The 18,542-nt window shown below is 38.7% G+C and overlaps 1 protein-coding gene across 3 annotated transcripts in view; it reads right to left on the bottom strand.

The window, feature by feature from the left end:
• Positions 1–18,542, bottom strand: part of inpp4b (inositol polyphosphate-4-phosphatase type II B) — a 917,060-nt gene that overhangs the window by 378,588 nt on the left and 519,930 nt on the right. For 2 of the 3 annotated variants that reach the window (XM_060851719.1, XM_060851718.1), the window contains exon 8: positions 16,719–16,835. The exons of the other annotated variant lie outside the window; for it this stretch is intronic. In XM_060851719.1, coding sequence (XP_060707702.1) covers positions 16,719–16,835 — 117 coding nt within the window. The remainder of the gene's footprint in view (positions 1–16,718; positions 16,836–18,542) is intronic. 3 annotated transcript variants of the gene reach the window in all.

The raw sequence follows: 18,542 nt of genomic DNA, 5'->3' as shown, positions 1-18,542 counted from the left end.
GAATGTAGCAGTTCAGATTAACTGTTCTTTCATTGACATGCGCCTCTTGGTTCATTGCCTGTTATTGTATTGTGTGACTGCTGTGTCCCCAACGCCTCTTAAATTGATGCCAGTTGAATCCCTTTTTTTAAAAATTTGGATTAATTGAAACTAGTCCCCTGATAGCTACATCGGCTTTAAAATAGTAAAGTAACCTTTAACCTTTATCACATTTGAATCTTGCGAAGTTATTTTAAAATTAGAACAATGAAAAGTTCATATTTATGTTCACTCTTTCAATGTCAATTTGGAGAAAATGTTATAGCTAGTTTTGGCAAAAAAAGAAAAAGTTGTAGCAAAATTGCTATCTAACAGAAACTGACCACCTAAAAGTATGTGGAATGGCTTCATTTAATAGAGCCTGGTAGTATTGTTTCTCCTTGGGATCAAGATGGCTCCAATTGACTTAATCATAACAAACAAACTTCAAAATAATGGGTCCCCTCCCAATATCTGCTGGCCCAGATTTTGTTCTCAGCTGCAAAATAATAGGACTTGCCATTCACTAACATCCCATCTGCCCTCAGATTATTCACAGGCTTGTGAGTGGCAATTTCCTTTAATCTGGTATCTTTCTAATTGTGATCTCTCCAGGGCATATCTGGCAACCATGAACAAGGAATTCTTTCAACCAGGTAAAAACAATGACTGCAGATGCTGGAAACCAGATTCTGGATTAGTGGTGCTGGAAAAGCACAGCAGTTCAGGCAGCATCCGAGGAGACTGCTCCTCGGATGCTGCCTGAACTGCAGTGCTCTTCCAGCACCACTAATCCAGAAATTGTTTCAACCAGTCACATTAAAGTATCCTCACCAATTACATTGCATTCCTCCATTTCAAATAATCCATTCATAACTCTCTGTTTTCTCATCATTTTGAAGAGAACACACAATTCCAAGGACAAACATCAGTGCTGAACATTTAATGACCTCTGATTAAGTGTATCCATCTAGTTTATTTTGAAAAATACCTTACCTAGAAGCTCGCAACTACTTTTAGTGATGAACCTGGTGGTAAAGAATAGCACATTTATGCCATTATTCAGTTCAACAACAAGTCTTTTGGCAAAAGTTAAAAATACCACAACCTATAGAACAGTAGCACATCTCTAACATCAACTTCTGCATTTCTGTGTTTACTGACAGATGCAAACTTCAGAATTTGATGTCAGATTTTGCCGTATCAAAAATGCTGGTTGTCTCACTACTTTCCTCATTGCAAGCTTTGAGCAAAAACTTTCTGAGTCTCTCTAAATTTCCAAAATCCTTCATAAAAATTGCAGTTTATCCATTCCACTGTTGAATGCAAGAACACAAACTCACTCTACAGCACCTAATGAAAAGTGGCAAGTCTCATTTGCTCTCTAGCTCCTCTCCTGAGAGCACTGGTAGTTCTGAGTTCCTCCAGATCTTTGGTTCTGATTCATTGTGAATACAGAGAGGAGGAATTTCAGGGTAGTCTAATCTTATCCATGGATAACTCTCATTCACAGACATTTTGAAGTATTTAAGTAAAAAGTGAGGTCTGCAGATGCTGGAGATCAGAGCTGAAAATGTGTTGCTGGTTGAAGTGCAGCAGGTCAGGCAGCATCCAAGGAACAGGAAATTCGACATTTCGGGCCAGAGCCTCCTGATGAAGGGCTCTGGCCCGAAACGTCGAATTTCCTGTTCCTTGGATGCTGCCTGACCTGCTGCGCTTTAACCAGCAACGCATTTTCAGTTTTGAAGTATTTAGCACTCTTTAGTGATCAGGCACAGGATCCCTTCACAATGTCACTTTCTAAATCATAAATACTAAAGCTAATTATAGTACGACATCTTAACAACTTAGTTATTTAGTATCTTTAGCATTGCAAAATATTTTCAGATTCATCACAAGAACTTAGCAAACAAAATTTCAACCGAGTTCCATGACATTCTATTTGGATAGTTGACCAAATGCATGGCTAAACAAGTCAGCTATAAGGAACATCTTCATTGCGGAAGAGAAAGATGGAGGGGGTTGATAAGGGATTCTAGAACCTTGGAAACTGAAACCACAGGTCTTCAAAGGTGATCCAATGAAAATCATGTATATGCAAGTGGCTAAAATTGTAGGATTCAACTATAAATCAATCAATTGTGGGCTAGAACACTAAACATGCCAATCGTTCAGTAAAGAACAACAACTTGGCAAGTTTTTCCTATAAAATGAGAGATTTTGCAATGAACTTTGATAATATGTTACAGAAAAGGAATTGACTAACCTACTGTCAATATTACCACAGTTGACAGTACTGGAACCTCATGATGTCTGCCACCTCTGTATGTGTTTCAGAGCAAGAATTGTTCCAAGTAGTTCACTGCCACCAACATCCTGTGTCTAAAGTCCATCTAATGGTCGGTGGCACAGGATACACAACCATACAGACGGCACACATGAAGCATTGGTATTAATTAACAAGTTGGTTTATTGCATGATAACAAGTAGTACAATGACTGTCAGTCAGGCATAATTATCAGGACTCCCAGGAGCTGTACACAGTATTGTTCCCTACAAAGGCTAGTGTAGAACCCCCTCTCTAGACTCCAACTATGTGACATCAATAGAATGAATTAATGGAATGTCAACATTAATAAACTATTTGGTTTTACAACAGCCAGTACAATATTCACCTGAAATCATTCCTCACTTTCCAGATAGCACAACAAATTCTCAACAACTGAATCTTTCACAGACAGGAGAGGAGGAGGAAGAAAGCACGGAGGGTAAAAGTCACTTTTAGTCACAAGCTCAGATGCTGACATTTTAGAAGTGTGGAAAAAGGGGGAAATGCACATAGGAAAGAACAGCACAGATGCCAGCTCCCAGAGGACATGGTCTCACACTAGACTGGATTCAGCAGAATTCTGATGGATGTACAGATCAAAGTGTTGCATATACCAGAAAATTATTCACTGATCCTGCACTCAGAGTCAAAGTGCATGGAGATATCCAAAAGCAGTTTGGTATAGTGCTTTAGGAAGATCTTGGACAGTCACACTAAAGAAGCACTTTTTGTCACTTTGATAAGAGTCAATTTGGTGTTTAACAAGGCAGAAAGCTGATTAGAAGGATTCATTGGCAGTTTCAAGGAGTTTGGAGAGCAAGTTGAGGTAGGAGGTGGAGCAGGAATTTGCAAAACACAAGAGACCAAGGGCTTTTCTTGAGAGACACTTTGATGGCAGTCAGAGTTATCTTTACATTCCAGGATGACACTGCTAGATCTAGCAAGGAAAGCCAGTTCTCCAACACACATACACACAAGTATGCATCTGTTGAACTTAACAGGGTGTAGATGAAAGGCATTCTGCTGGAGTGATCAGGATGAGAGTATGTAATGGCTTTTATTGGGGTCAAAGGTATCAACGTGGAGATGATGGAACTGAGCAGATGGGTAGCTGCAGTGGTCTAAGGTTAGATGATAGGGATGCTAAAAGGGGAGTTGGTAAATTAATAAGGAGAGAATTGTTACCCGGGGTTAATATTGAAGAAGTGGAGTTGTGAGGACAATGTGGATGGAGGTTAAGAGCTTTATAAAGAAGTGATTAAAATAGTTTTATCTATGATTAGCATGAGGGCATGGCAAGGTCAAGAGGTGAATGTAGGTTGAATGTTTGCAAACAAGCAGAGATTGGGGGGGGGAATGGACTCAGATGAGGGAGAATATGAAAGTTGTGCTCATCAAGGATGAAAGGTCAGTCAGTTTATAGACTTCGGGAGGAAGGAAGTGACAATGCAGTAGTTAGAAAACTGGCACGGTAGTGTGGTGGATTGTAAAGAATAAGGATTTCAAATGAGAGCCAAGAGGGATGAAACAAAGTGAGACATTCAAAGGAAGAGAAGGTGGAAAAAAAGTAGGGGGTAGATAAATTGTGATTTGGTCGTTAAGAGCCTTCCACTACCATATTGGTTTGGACAAGAAAACAGGGAAAGGCGAAAAAACAGAAAATGCTGGAAATATTCAGCATGCCTCAGCAGAATGAGTCCATTCTGATGAAGGGTCACACTTGATCTGAAATGTCAACATTATATTTTTCTCTCAACAGATGCTACTAGGTCTGCTGAGTATTTCTATCATTTTTAGCTTTTATTTCAGATTTCCAGAATTTTGCTTGTTGAAGGAAGGACCAGGCAGAAACCTCTTTGAGGGAAGGTGCCATCACCCCTTATTTAGGTTCTGTGATGTCAATGTGATCATCTACAATAAGATCATGGATAGCTTTGGTTATGAGTGAAGACATCATAGAGGCAGAGGTGGAGAGGGGCATCGACAGCAAACTCAAATGATGACTCCATAATAGGATGATAGAAAGGGACAAGGAGGAAAAGTGAAGACTAGCTTCCCAGTTGCACATGCTGGTAGGATGATCTGGGCAAGACTTGGATGAGTTGTTCAGAAGGAAGCAGTGATGTGTGCTTCAATTAGGTCCTGCAAAGAATGTAAAGACAGACGTAGAGGGAAGTCAAACTTGAGACACCAGTAGGAGTTGGAAAGTCGAAGAATGAAGTTCCCAGGTATGAAATTTGAGGTGGTGATGTACCCAGGGGACAAAAATTAAAGGGTGCATCATGACATGAGAGCTGAGTGTAGTAGGGGGTAAAGGGAACAAAAGGGCTCAAAAAGCAAAAAGGATCTGACTAGCTTTAGCTGGAGGTGGGATTGGGGGGTGGGGGAGTCTCCAAGGTAACCCTCACTGTAGTAGCAGTTTGGGAATTAGGATTTATCTGGCTGTAAAAGATCATGTTGTTTTAGTATGTTCATTACAGCAGACGTCTGCTATAGTAAAAACTTGAAATCCCATCATGAAAATCCTTTAATTTGGCCACTGGGAATCTACATTTACTGATCACTTTGGGGTTTGTCATAATATGTAAAGAAAAGTTCTGAAAATGCTTGCATTGTTCCAGCTAATAGAAGACGTAAATACAGTAACTGTCGTTTAAGAATTTCATAATCCTTTTAAATGGTTTGGTGGGGAAACTCCTTCAAACTATTTAACTTCATGCTCAATTGCTTGAGGTTGACTAGACATAGCTTAGAAAGTAGCATTTAGACATTGCAGCACTAGTAATAAATCAACATTGCCATTGATTGATGTTGTCAGATACAGCATGTAACCACACAGTGTGAATTGAATGCATTAAAAAGAGTGAAATGGTGAGAATTTGGTGAAAGTGGCAATTCCATGCTGAGGCATAAGGAAGGCCTCCCCTGCCTTCACAATTTGCTCAGTTTGCCACAGTATGTATTTGAACTGGGAACCGATAACTAATGCTTCATTAAATTAAGATTTTAAAATAATTAGGTTAGATTTTTAAAAATACTGAACTTAATTAATTATTTATATAAAATGTTTATTCATAAAATATAAAACAAGGTTAAACAGAGATGGCAGACCAAAGGTGTGCTGCATCAGCAGCATACGGAAGTTTGTGGAGAGCTTATGATCCCAGGAAAATCCATTTTCATTACAAATCAATAATTCAAGGAACTTCAGCTCAGAATCGCTGTGTTGGGAAATGATCTTACGTATGTTCATAGATGGCTTTTATTTCCAAATATCATAGGATCAGTGCTATCATTTAAGTTGCCAGAGAAGATGCAGATAACATCTTGGTTATAATAAGGCAAAGCAAATTGGATTATTAAAACACAATACAATTCAATACAGCATAGGAGCAGGGTCTTCAGCCCATCAAGCCTGCGCCAATTCCTAATCCTTATTTAGCCGTGCTACATATTGCCCATGTGCAGTCTCTATCCCTCTGTTTGCCTCTTACTCATATATCGATCAAGATACATCTTAAACATTGCTAACATGGCTGCTTCCTCTCCCTCCACTGGCAGAGAGTTCCAGGTACCCACTGTTCTCTGTGTGAAAGATTTTCCCTGTACCTCTCTGCTAAACTTCCTCCCTCTCACCTTGAACCTGTGCCCTCTTGTAGTTGGCCTTTCCACCCTGGGAAAAATCCTCTGACTATCCATTCCATCTATGCCTCTCATAATTTTGTTGACCTCTATCAGATCACCCCTCAGCTTTCATCTTTCCAGTGAAAACAATCTGAGTTTATCCAACCTTCCCTCATCACTATAACCGTCCAAAAGCAGGCAACATCCTGGTAAACATTCTGTGCACACTCTCCAAAACATCCATGTCCTTTTGGTAGTGTGGCAATCAGAACTGCACACAACATTCCAAATGTGGCCTAACTAAAGTTTTGGACTGCTGTAACATAACTTGCCAATTTTTATATTTAGTGCCTCAGCTGATGAAGGCAAGCATGATGCATAGCTTCTTGACCACCTCATTCACCTCTGTTGCCACTTTCAGGGATCGGTGGCCCAGATCCCTTTAGGTCACTGTTGCTAAGGGTTTTGCCACTGATTATACAATTTTCACTTGAATGTGATCTTCCAAAATGCATCATCTCACATTTATCCAGATTAAACTCCATCTGCCATTTCTCTGCTGAAGTCTTCAACATATGTCCTGTTGTATCCTTTGACATTCCTCCTCACTGTCTGAAGCTCCACCAATTTTGGTGTCATCTGCAAGCTTACTAACCAGATCACCTACATTTTCCTCCATATCATTTGTACATATTACAAACAACAAAGGTTCCAGCAATGATCACTGTGGAACACCACTAGCTATTAATCTGCATTCCAAAAAGCACCTCTCTACTGTTCCTCTCTGCCTTCTATGACCAAGCCAGTTTTGTATCCATCTAGACAGCTCACTCTGGATCCCATGAGACTCTCCCTTCTGTACCAACCTGCCATGAGGAACCTTATCAAATGCCTTACTAAAGTTCATGTAGTCAACATCCACTGCCCGTTCCTCATCAATCATTCCTGTCACCACGTCAGTAAACTCAATCAAATTGGTGAGACATGACCTTCCTGGCACAAATTCATGTTGCCTATCACTAACAATTCCATTTGCTTCCACAATGAATCCTGTCTCTCATTATCTTCTCACCTTCCCCCCCACTGATGTCAGGCTCACCAGCCTGTAATTACCTGAATTATCTCTGTTTTCCTTTTTGAACAAAGGGACTACATGGGCAATTCTCCAGTCTTCTGGAATTTTGCCTGAGGCCAAAGAAGATACAAAGATATCTGTTCAGGCCCCAGTTATTTCCACCCTTGCCTCCCACAGTATCCTATTTTACATCCTGCCTAGCCCTGGGGCCTTGTCCGCCTTAACAAATTTCAAGAAACTCAACATTTCCTCTTCCATTATCCTGACCTGCCTGAGAGTATTCAACTGTCTTTCTCTAACCTCAACAACCCTCAAGTCTTTCTTTGGCAAATACTGATATAAAGTACTCATCAAGGTTCACATCCACTTCCTCTAGCTCCACATATAACCTCCATCCTTTATCCTTGAGTAGGCCTTCTCTTTCCCCAGCTACCCTGTTGCTCATAACCTATGTATAAAGTACCTTGGGATTTTCTTATCCTTGGTGGCCAAGGACATTATACAGCCCCTTTCAGCCCTCTTAATTCCCCGTTTGACCTCGTCCTTATTTTCTCTATATTTTTCTAAGTTGTTTTTTAGGTATGCTTCCTTTTTTAGACTAAGCTGATAATTTTCCATCATCCAAAGTTCCCAAGTCCTGCCATTCCTGTCCTTCATTTTCAGCCTGGGTTGCACTCTTAAATAGCAGTTGATTAAAGATTCCCATATATCAAATGTGGATTTACTCTCAAATAGCCGCTTCCAATCCACATTCTCCAATTCTTGCCTAATTAATTTATTGTTGGCCTTCCTCCAATTTAACACCTTCATCTGAAGTCCACTACTGTCCTTATCTGTAAGTAACCAAAAACCTGCAGAATTATAGTCACTATTCTCAAAATTATCCCCCAGTGAAACTTTGATCACATTCTGTACTCTCTAAACAACCTGCTCAGAGATGTTCTTACACATCTCTAGAACAGACTTGAACCTGGGTCTCCAGGCTGAGAGGTAGGGACAATACCACTGCACAAGAGGCCCAGTGGGAAATACTACATGTTCCTTTAACTTAGCTATTTTAATGTTGTTGTGAAAATAAGTCCAAAGATGCTTGCTGCATGAACACGATCAAAAAATTGAGAAAGATCTCAGCAAGAAAAGAAAATCAAACGATTAAAAATGCGTCATGCTGGGTCCATGTGGAATTACCAGTCATGGATTTCCTGTTGAATACCACCTGTATTACAGAACAGCAGTTTTCCTCTTGAATTTCACTGAAATAAAAATCAACTAGCATAGTTTAATATTTCAATGAACCTGAATCGCACACAGCAGATATTAATATTTTCTAAATGTTATATATGACCCCAGAATAATTTTTTTTCTGTATGTTTCCCTCCAACAGCATTCAAGGGGAGTGATTGAAAACTACTAGAGTTACATTTTCATCTGAAAATCACTGTGCTTCAAGAATTCTTGAGTCAATAACATTTTGAGGCATATGATCATAAAGCATTTTTGTGAATACTTCCCTATCAGAAGTAATAAAGTTTTCCATTCATCGACAGAATCACCTTTTTGCTTGGAGACTGAAATAATTATTGCATCCTTATGGAGCAGTCATCTTTCAATTGGTCTGTTTTCTTGTACATTGAGATCTCATCATTTTCTGGAGGTTTACTGGACTTCATTAAATTGATTCCTTAACTACTCCTTGGCCTATGCAATAACTTGCACGGTCACTCAGCTGAGAACTTCACCCATACTGACAGCAGGCTATTCAAAATTACAGCCAAATAATTTATTTAATTTTAGTTTTGCCCATGGGCAAGTGCAACATCCTTGCTAAGAGTAGCTTTGGAACTTAACTAACATTTTTAATGCAGAAGAGAATTTTGTACAGTATTAGATTTTATTAATTTTTTATGCCACCAATAATCTTTAATTTTCTGCAAGTTAGTATGAATCAGAGTTAACTTTAAGTGATATACCATTTTTTGTGGCAAAATTGGAATATGTGAACAGCCAGTTTTATCAATGGTGCCTCTTACATTAATATGCAGTACTGTCCATTTGCATTTGGTATCATGTGAAGCTGCTACACTTAGCAATTGGCCAGTAGTGATAGAACTGCACAGAGCCTGTTTGATATTTAGGTCATTCTGTTGTTTTATATCTTAGTATCTAATTGACTTTGAAACAGTTCTGTGCCAACATACTTGGATTGTAGAAATACCTTAGAACATACAGCGTGGGAATTGGTCCAGCATTCTCCTCTGTGCATATGGCATTAATAATAACCAAAAATAATGCCACCATTTCAGTGGCACTCTTACAGATCTTAGAATGCATTAATGCATTTTATCATATTACCTACTTCACAATATTGCCAATGCTAATTCTACACCTGCAGTACCTCCCTCCTCTGCTTGATTGCATCAGAACAAAATACAGCTAACCAGATCTTTCACAAAATGCAACCCAAAAGTTAGTCTTTTCCTCCTCATTGTGAATAATGAGATAGTTCAAATGCTTTTCATGCTACATTTTACCTGTTATAAGTGTTCTGGTATTTTATAAAATCATTGTTAGTTCATATTTTGGGTATGCTTACCAAGCTCTTTTCTAAAAACCTGGTAATGGTCAAAGTTAAAAATCACACAACACCAGGCTATAGTCCAACAGGTTTAATTGGAAGCACACTAGCTTTCGGAGCGACGCTCCTTCACCAGGTGATAGTGGAGGGCTCGATTATAACACAGAATTTATAGCAAAAATTTACAGTGTGATGTAACTGAAATTATACATTGAAAAATTGATTGTCTGTTGAGTCTTTCATCTGTGTGAATACCATGATAATTTCACTTCTTTCATGTGTAAATCATAAAACCTTTTTTTAAAAGTTGCATTCTCAGGTTAGCTAGACAATATATTGTCTAGCTATCATCCATTGTTAACAGCTAACCTGAGAATGCAACTTTTAAAAAAAAGGCTTTGTGATTTACATATGAAAGAAGTGAAATTTTCATGGTATTCAAACAGATGAAAGACTCAACAGACAATCAATTTTTCAATGTATAATTTCAGTTACATCACACTGTAAATTTTTGCTATAAATTCTGTGTGTTAGGATTGAGCCCTCCACTATCACCTGATGAAGGAGCATTGCTCCGAAATCTAGTGTGCTTCCAATTAAACCTGTTGGACCATAACCTGGTGTTGTGTGATTTTTAACTCTGTATACGCCAGTCCAACACCAGCATCTCCAAATCATAGTAATGGTCAGACTAACTTTTGCAGGCCTCTCCTTATGGGATAAGCAGAACGATTGTCAAATTGAGCTGCTCCTACTTTGTTTGAGGATCAACATTAATCACAAAGACTGACTCAGTAGCAACATTACTGTCTTAGCTGGCCCCATCCTCATGGACAAAGCTGCCAGACTGAGTCTGCCATAGATGGTGAAGGAAACAACAAGCAGGAAAAGAATACTTAACCTCATCCATACCAGATGCATCCATCCATAACAGTATCAGTAGAAGTGATCATCACATAGCTATTGAGGAGATGGAATCCTGTCCTCACAATGATCGTACTCTCCACCACACTGTGTGGCACTATCATCCATACTAAATGGGGCATATTTCAAACAGATCCAGCAGTTTAAAGCTGACATCCATGAGGCCCAGAGCACCATCAGCAGCTCAAACGGATTCAATAATAACCTCATGGTCCAGCATATCCCTTATTCTATCATTACCATCGAGCCATGGGACCCATTCTAATTCAGTGAAGTGTCGAGGAGAGCAAGCCAGGAGTATACCTAGCACACCTAAGACAAGATGCCAACTTGATGACACTACAGCACAGGATCACTTGCATGTCAAATAACAGAAACAGAATGTTAACACATGGCTAAGTGATCCCACAACCAACAGATCAGCTCTGAGCTCAGTAAGTTCTGCCACATTCAGTCATGAATGCTGGTGTATAATTAAATAGCTCAGTGAAAGAACAGACTCCACAAATACACCCATCATCAATTATTAGAAAATCCAACATATCTGCATAGGATATAAATCCCCAGCATTTGCATCCGTCTTCAGTCATAAGTGTCAAGTAGATGGTCCATCACAGACTCTTCCTAAGGCCCCAGCATCATAGGTGTCGTCTTCAGATAATTTGATTCACTCCAAATGATTTTAAGAAAATACTGAACACAATGAATTCTGGAAAGGTTACAGAGCCTGACAACATTCTGACAACAGTATTGTAGACTTCTGCTCCAGAACTAGCTGCACCCAAGTCAAGCCTTCCAGCACAGTTGCAACATTGGCATCTACCTGATACAGATGAAAATTGCCTTGTTATGTCCTATCCACACAAAGCAGGTAAATCCAACCCAGTACTATAACACCTCATCAGTCTGCGCTCTGATTGTAAGTTGGGGAAGAAGTAAATATCAAATAGATGACAACAGGAACTATGAAGAGTTGAAAACAAGTTGACTGTACTGAAAGAAACCAATAAAGAACAAACCTGGAGGTGTTCACGTGGTTCAGTTTGGCTTCAAGGTCACACAGCTCCTGATCTCATTACAGCCTTGGTCCGAGCATTGATGAAACAGATGAAATTCAATAGTGAGGGGAAGAATGACCATCCTTGACAACAAGGCTACAATGGCTGAATGTGGATTAAACAACTATGGTAAAACACTAGTCAACAGAGATCTGAGAAAACGTTTATCTTGCACAAAGAAAGATGGTTGTAGTTGTTGGAAGTCTGTCATCTTCATGTCAGGACATCATTGCAAGAGTTTCTCAGGGTAGTGTACTGGCCCGAACTATATTTGATTGCTTTTCCAATTATCTTCTCTACATCATAACATCAGAAATGGGGATGCTTCTTGGTGATTGCAGAATGTTCAGTACCATTTGAAACTCCCCAGAAAATGTAGTAGTGCATTTCAATTTGCAAGCTCTGGACAATATCCAGGCTTAGGCTGGTAAGTGACAAATAGCATTTGCACTACACAGTTCAAGGAAATGATTATGTCAACAAGAGAGAATTGAACCACTGTATCTTGACATTCAATGGCATTACCAAAATGAATCCCCCAAATCCAGAGAAAAAATAAATTGAAAACACTAATATTTGGAAATGAATGCACTGGTCTTACTGGACCTCCATTCTGAAGCATAGTAATGCAAAGTTTATTTTTGAATTTAAGCGTTCGAATTTTGAACTAGTACCTTGTAAGCTTTCTGTGAGAATGAAGGGGTTTAGTAACTAATTTGAAAGTAGTCCTTTGCCACAATATTGTCTTTTTTAAAAAATTAGTATCTCTGTCTAAGGGGCAAGGTGCAAAAAAAGCAAAGCAAGGCAAGGCAGGAATACTGTGGGCACCCAGGCACATTCAGAATAAGGAGCAGTTGAGAACAAGAAAACAGCCTGCAGGTGCAGCCTGATCCAGTCCGTAAGGTAGATGTATACCCCTGAGCACAAAGTGTTCTTACTGAAGCACGATAGTTGGCGTTACTTACAAAGTCACTATTGAAGTGCAGTGTAAGTAGATGTGGATGGTCCATGAGGGTTCTTAGATATGTCAGATGTCAATGTACATGGATGTTGGGCGCATCTGACCACCTGGTATCCAACATGGAGATTTTTTTAGAGCAAGCTGCGACTAGTCACAAGGTACCCACACTGACTTTCGTATCAAGAATCCTTGGCATATCATGTACTTGAGGGTAGTATAAGAACATGCATATTAATAAGGTGAAACATGCATTTATTAATATCATTAACCAGCAATAATTCCCCATTAAATTGTCAACTTGCCACTTTCGAGTTAGAATCTCACCTTGACACCCGGAACTTAGTTAAAAGGTGCAGCAGGTTGCACCCAACATCGAAATAGGCTTTACTGGACTTCTCACATAATTCGGCCACATTTAACAGCAGAGCCTGCTTTATTCTGGTATCTATAAAATTCTGTCCTTTATGTTTAAAAAAAATCTTTTGCCCGTGGTGAAACAAAACAACAAATGCCATAATTTTTTCTTGTTGAAAAAAAAGGATGTGTGAATTTCCCAGATTGCTATGCATGTCTTCTTTAACTAGGTATCTACTTCAGTTTCGGAAGCACCCGGAGCTGATCCTGCTAAAAGTCACCTGATCGTCAATGGCATTATAATTATTTGAACGTGATATTTTAAGGTATTATCAGAAAGTTTGCAATATACTGGAGCAAAAAGGTTAGCTGTCCAGTTAACTAAACTTTCCAACAGGCCTTTACATATTATGTCATCTGTTGCCAGTGAGGTTTTGAAGCAAAACCCAAGAACAGATTTTCCTCAAAAGTAGAGTGCAATTTTTGGAGCACAGGCAAATTAAATTTACAGGGGTAATTTTTGGAAATTTAATTATATAGATTTTTCAAGTAGGAAATTTACAGAAGCGGTTTAGACAAAGATATTTATTTTAATCACTAGAAGAGAAGGAGGAAAAACCACAATTATTTTGCTCTCTGCATGTCAGAAAGCCATCCAGAGGTACTTTACAAATCAGAGGATGAAACAACACTGTTTGGGAAAGAAAAGAATAGAAAGAAATACAGTCAGAGTAACTGAGAGAGCTATTATCTGGTTTGGCCTACAAGTGACACCAGAATTACAGCAACTTGGATGACTTTTAACTGCCCATTGGGCAATTAGAATTAGCAATGAATATTAGCTTAGGCAGCAACAATCACTGTCCATGAATAAACTTTAAAATGTTGAGTCTGGCAGATTATGTCAAAGTTCTCCAAAAGCCCTACTCTAATATCTTGATGAACAATATCAGTCAGAAGGAAGATACCTTGCAGTTTCCTGCTTACTGTCTTCCTTTTTGAATAGAAGAGTTACATTGACTATTTCCCAGTCTTTTGGAAAGTTTCCTAAATCACATGAATGTGAAATCAAGACTTTGTCAGTTAAAAGTGGACAATTCCAGAGAAGGTAATTACAAGAATTGGACACAATTACAACCAAACTAAAACTGCTTTTAGGTGAGTGAATCAATTAATTGGACAGTGGATAGTGGCCATCTGTGATGTTTATGGGAAAGTTTTTGACTCAACAAAGATTCTGTGGGAGAGATAGGAAGGGTTTGCAAGGCACAGCAGAGTTTTTAAAATGGATACATTACATTAGCTGGACTTTCTGAAAACCTTTAATAAAATATCTCACAACAGGGTACACTGTCAGATAGAACCTTGTGGAAGAATGACAATTATCTGCAGTAGATTAAACATTGACTGATGGGTCATAGGCAGAAAGTGGCTGTGAATAGATGTTGTCCTGTTTGGAAACTAGTTACTAGTGATGTTCAGCAAGTGCAATGTTAAGAACTTTGTTTTGTATCACCTTCAAGAATTACCTAGATGTAAGTTTTGATATTTATTTGAAATAAATCTACTAATGAGTGTTTGGACGTAGAAAATACAAAACTACAAAAAGGAGGTCTTGATGAGTTTAGAAAATGGGTCTTTATTTATACTTAGAAAAGTGTTTCACTACACAATTGTGATGCTAAAACATAAAATATCAGCATGCTCGAGGGGAATAACTCTGTAAACATATGCAACCAACCCATTGCCATGTCTACAGCCAATAAGATAGCAGATTATATCTATGGAATGCGGTTGTTGCTAGCTCTGGTTAAGGCCAGCATTTGTTGACCATCCTTAATCGTGCTTGAACAGAATTGTTTACTGACCATTTCACAGGGCCGTTAAAATTCAACCACATTGCTGTGGCTTCGTCATCACATATATAGATCGGACTAAGTAAGCAAAGGACTTAAAGACTTAGTGAACTGGAAGGGTTTTTATAACAATTGATGATAGTTTCATGGCACCATGACTGAATTAATTGAATTTCAATTCCACCTGCTGCTGTGTTACATTTTTGAAACTTCTCTTCATAATTGAATCTTGGAATACTTGTGAAATTTATGAATTTGCATTCCATGTATTTCACCCTCAATTTATTCTTTCTAAATTGTGGCATCGAGATCTGTAAGCAGTACTCCAGATATCATCCAACTGGGATTTTCTGTAGCTGCAGCAAACATTAACCTTTTTATAAGTAGCAGGCTAGATCAAAAAGGTTCATTTTTCATAAAGCTTTTTGAATTCCTTGGTGCTGGATTATTTTAGTGATGCGCATATTGACATCCTAACTTTTCACCATTTGAAACATAATTGGATCTATCTTTCTGAGTTCAATGTGATGAGCTCATTTCTTACCATGGCACCAATCTGTGTGTGATTGCAAATCTCAATATTCAACTCTCCATTGTGTTATTAGAATTAGAATTAGAATTTGAATCCCTACAGTGTGGAAACAGGCCCTTCAGCCCTACAAGTCCACGCTGATCCTCCGAAGAGTAACCCACTCAGAGCCATTCCCCCACCTTATATTTACCCCTGACTTAAAATCTACACTATAGGCAATTTAGCATCACTAATTCACCTAAGCTGCAGATCTTTGTCTTGTGGGAGGAACCCCACACAGACCTGGGGAGAATATGCAACTTCCCCAGTCACCCAAGGCTGGAATGGAAACTGGGTCCCTGGCGCTGTGAGGCAGCAGTGATAACCACTGAGCCCACCATGCCACCTTTGTTATCTAAGTTATGTAAGTCATTATCAAATATAATGAATGGTTGAATGTCCAGCACAGATTCCACTGGTATGTCACTTATCATTTCTGTCCAGTTGGAATGCATACCAGTCATTCCTATTCATTTGTTTTCCTGACTCACCATGTCGATATTTTGTCATCATTTTCCATGAGATTTAGGTTTAGCTAATAGACTCCTATGGAGCTTCTAAATGTCCATATAAACCATTTTCAAATGTATTCCCCTGTCAACTACCTTAATTAGTTCTCCAAAAAAAACACTGAGGTTTGTTCGACATGACCTACCCTTTGTAAATCTATGTTGGTTCTCTCTTTAATTAGCTCAAATTTCTCCAAATGCTGAGTCTGTTCCTAATTATAAATTGCAATAACGTGCTCAGAACACATGCTAGACTAACAAGTCTATAATTCTGATTTCACTTTTCTTAAATAAAGTTATACCCGTAAATTTACAAACTAAATTTTTCCCTTCAATATAATGAAAATCAGAGGAAAATGTTTTTCCAGCATTCTTGGAATTGAGATGTCACAAATACATTACTAAGATTTTCCACCAAGAAATTAGTAAAATGACAGCACAAGCAACAATGTCAAAGGCTGGATAGAAAATGATGCAATCTTTTTAAAGTGAAATTAAGTAACTCCCATTTAAGATGAAGAAGGAAGTACAGACAAATCAACAGTGAAATTTGGTAATTTTCAGACTGACGCAATGTCGTTTGGAGTACGTCAGTGCTTTCCATATGTTTGAGAGATTTAATTACTACTGCTCAACAAGGCAGCTGCACAACATTAAATACAAAGGGACAGAACTGTTTCTCGTGTGATGTGCTGTGCCAGACATTTTATATTCTGTTTAACTCAATGTACTGAGACAAACTGTCAGCTAAGTAAATGTACATTAATTAGTCTGCTTGCACACCTTAGAAAAAGGTGAAATTCTCTGGTTTTACATTTTTGTGTATTGAGAAGATGTGATTCATTGAAGGAATTAAATACTCACGGTTTCTTGGGATTTCTCCTTGACATCGTAGACTGTTAACTTCACCCGTGTTTCCTCATAAATGGGATAGCCCGGTGGGAAAGTAGCACCAGTCAAAAACACTGGATCTCTTGTTCCCTGCATGCCACAAGCAAACAGGCCTGTCTCAGTAAGCTAACAGCTGTGCACCAGGCAGCATAAAAAGAAATGACAGATGATTGTACCGAAAATAAAAACAAAAGCTTTAAAATCAGCAACTCAGTAAAAAGCAGCTAAATCAGTGAAACCCTGAGTATTAACAGTATTACCTTTATCCACTAAAGAATCACTATTATTTTATCATGTGTCTCGCAGTTTATCATGTGTCTAGCAGTCCCCCTAAATGACTTTGTCCATTATTGTCATTTTTTGTTAATGTTCATTTAATGCACTTTATGCTAATATTATGTATGGAAGGATTGCACTTCCTTCTCGATTGTAATTGTGTTTTAGTTACTTTGGAATCAATACCAGCACTCAGATGGGATGCAGCAGCATTATTAAAACCCCATTATACTCATGTGGAAAATTTTTAGATTTTAATTGCACCCGCTGTGCCCTCCTGTCGGTTATTGATGCAATTGTCATTCTAATTTTAAGGCCTCTTGGAAAAAGATCTAACTCTATCCTATTCTAAAAAAGTCTTTCTTAAAAGAATAGAAAATGGAATATGGAAATTTATAGGAAAAATGTAAAAGACATGCGACTGTTACGAGAATATCTTAATAAATATTTTGAGCTTCAGCTTCATCCTATCCAATATTATAAAACAAATGATTTAGTGACTGTTCATCTTTACATTGAAACTCTTTAGGAATAACAGGTGAATTTAAGCTATTAAGCTGGGTCAGATAAAATTTGCACAATTGTACCAATGGGCTGATATTTTATTGCTGATATACAAGTCCCAGCACTGGGTTGCTGACAAGGACTCCCTTCTTGGACCCATGATACATCCACTCAGGAAGTGCTGGGAGTCCACCTACCTACATGGTTGCTCCCATGCACTGGCAGGCTCTTCTGACATGGGAAAAACACCAGTGAGAGACAGAGGTGACCCTTTCATGGGGCATTCAGTGACGCACCTGATCACTTGTTGTCTGGCCACACAGCTTATGTTCTCACACTGCGGATATTCCATAGCAGAAGGAAGAGGCTGCATTCCCTACCCAACATCTTTCTCTAAAAAAATTCCAGTCCTCCTGTCTCCTAACACACCTCCAATGAGCTGGAAATATTAGTCTACTGTGTTTGCATTCACAATTTTTATTTTTGTTTATGCATGGCATATGGGAATCACTGGCAGGGTCAGCACTTATTGCCCATCTGTAATTGCTCTTTCATCTAAATGGCTTGCTCGGGGAATTTCTTACGGCAGTTAAGAATCAATCACATTGCTGTGGCTCTGAAGTCACACATAGATCACTCCAACAAAGGACTGCAGGTCTTCTTCCTTTAGGAGGGACATGGTAGCAATGGAGAGTGAGCAGAGAATATTTATCATGATGTTGCGTAGACTGGACAGTTTCAGTTATCAAGAGAGAGTTTGGATGGATTGAGGTTATTTTATTTAGAGCAGATGAGATTAAGAGGGAATATGATTGAGATATAAAGAACTATGAGGAGCACAGATACACAGGAAGAAACCTTTTCTTTGATGGAGGGATCAATGACCGGGGGAATAGATTTAAGGAAAAGGGCAGAAAGCTTAGGGGAGATATGAAGGAAAAATGTTTTTACCAAAAGGGTGGTGAGTGTCTAGAATTCATTGCCTGTAGGAGTGGTTGAGAGAGAAACCTTCATTAC

The sequence above is a fragment of the Hemiscyllium ocellatum genome, chromosome 36 (assembly GCF_020745735.1).
Source record: "Hemiscyllium ocellatum isolate sHemOce1 chromosome 36, sHemOce1.pat.X.cur, whole genome shotgun sequence".
Lineage (NCBI taxonomy): Eukaryota > Metazoa > Chordata > Chondrichthyes > Orectolobiformes > Hemiscylliidae > Hemiscyllium > Hemiscyllium ocellatum.
Note: the sequence above shows the minus strand (reverse complement) of the source record. Positions and strands in the feature narration are given on the sequence as shown.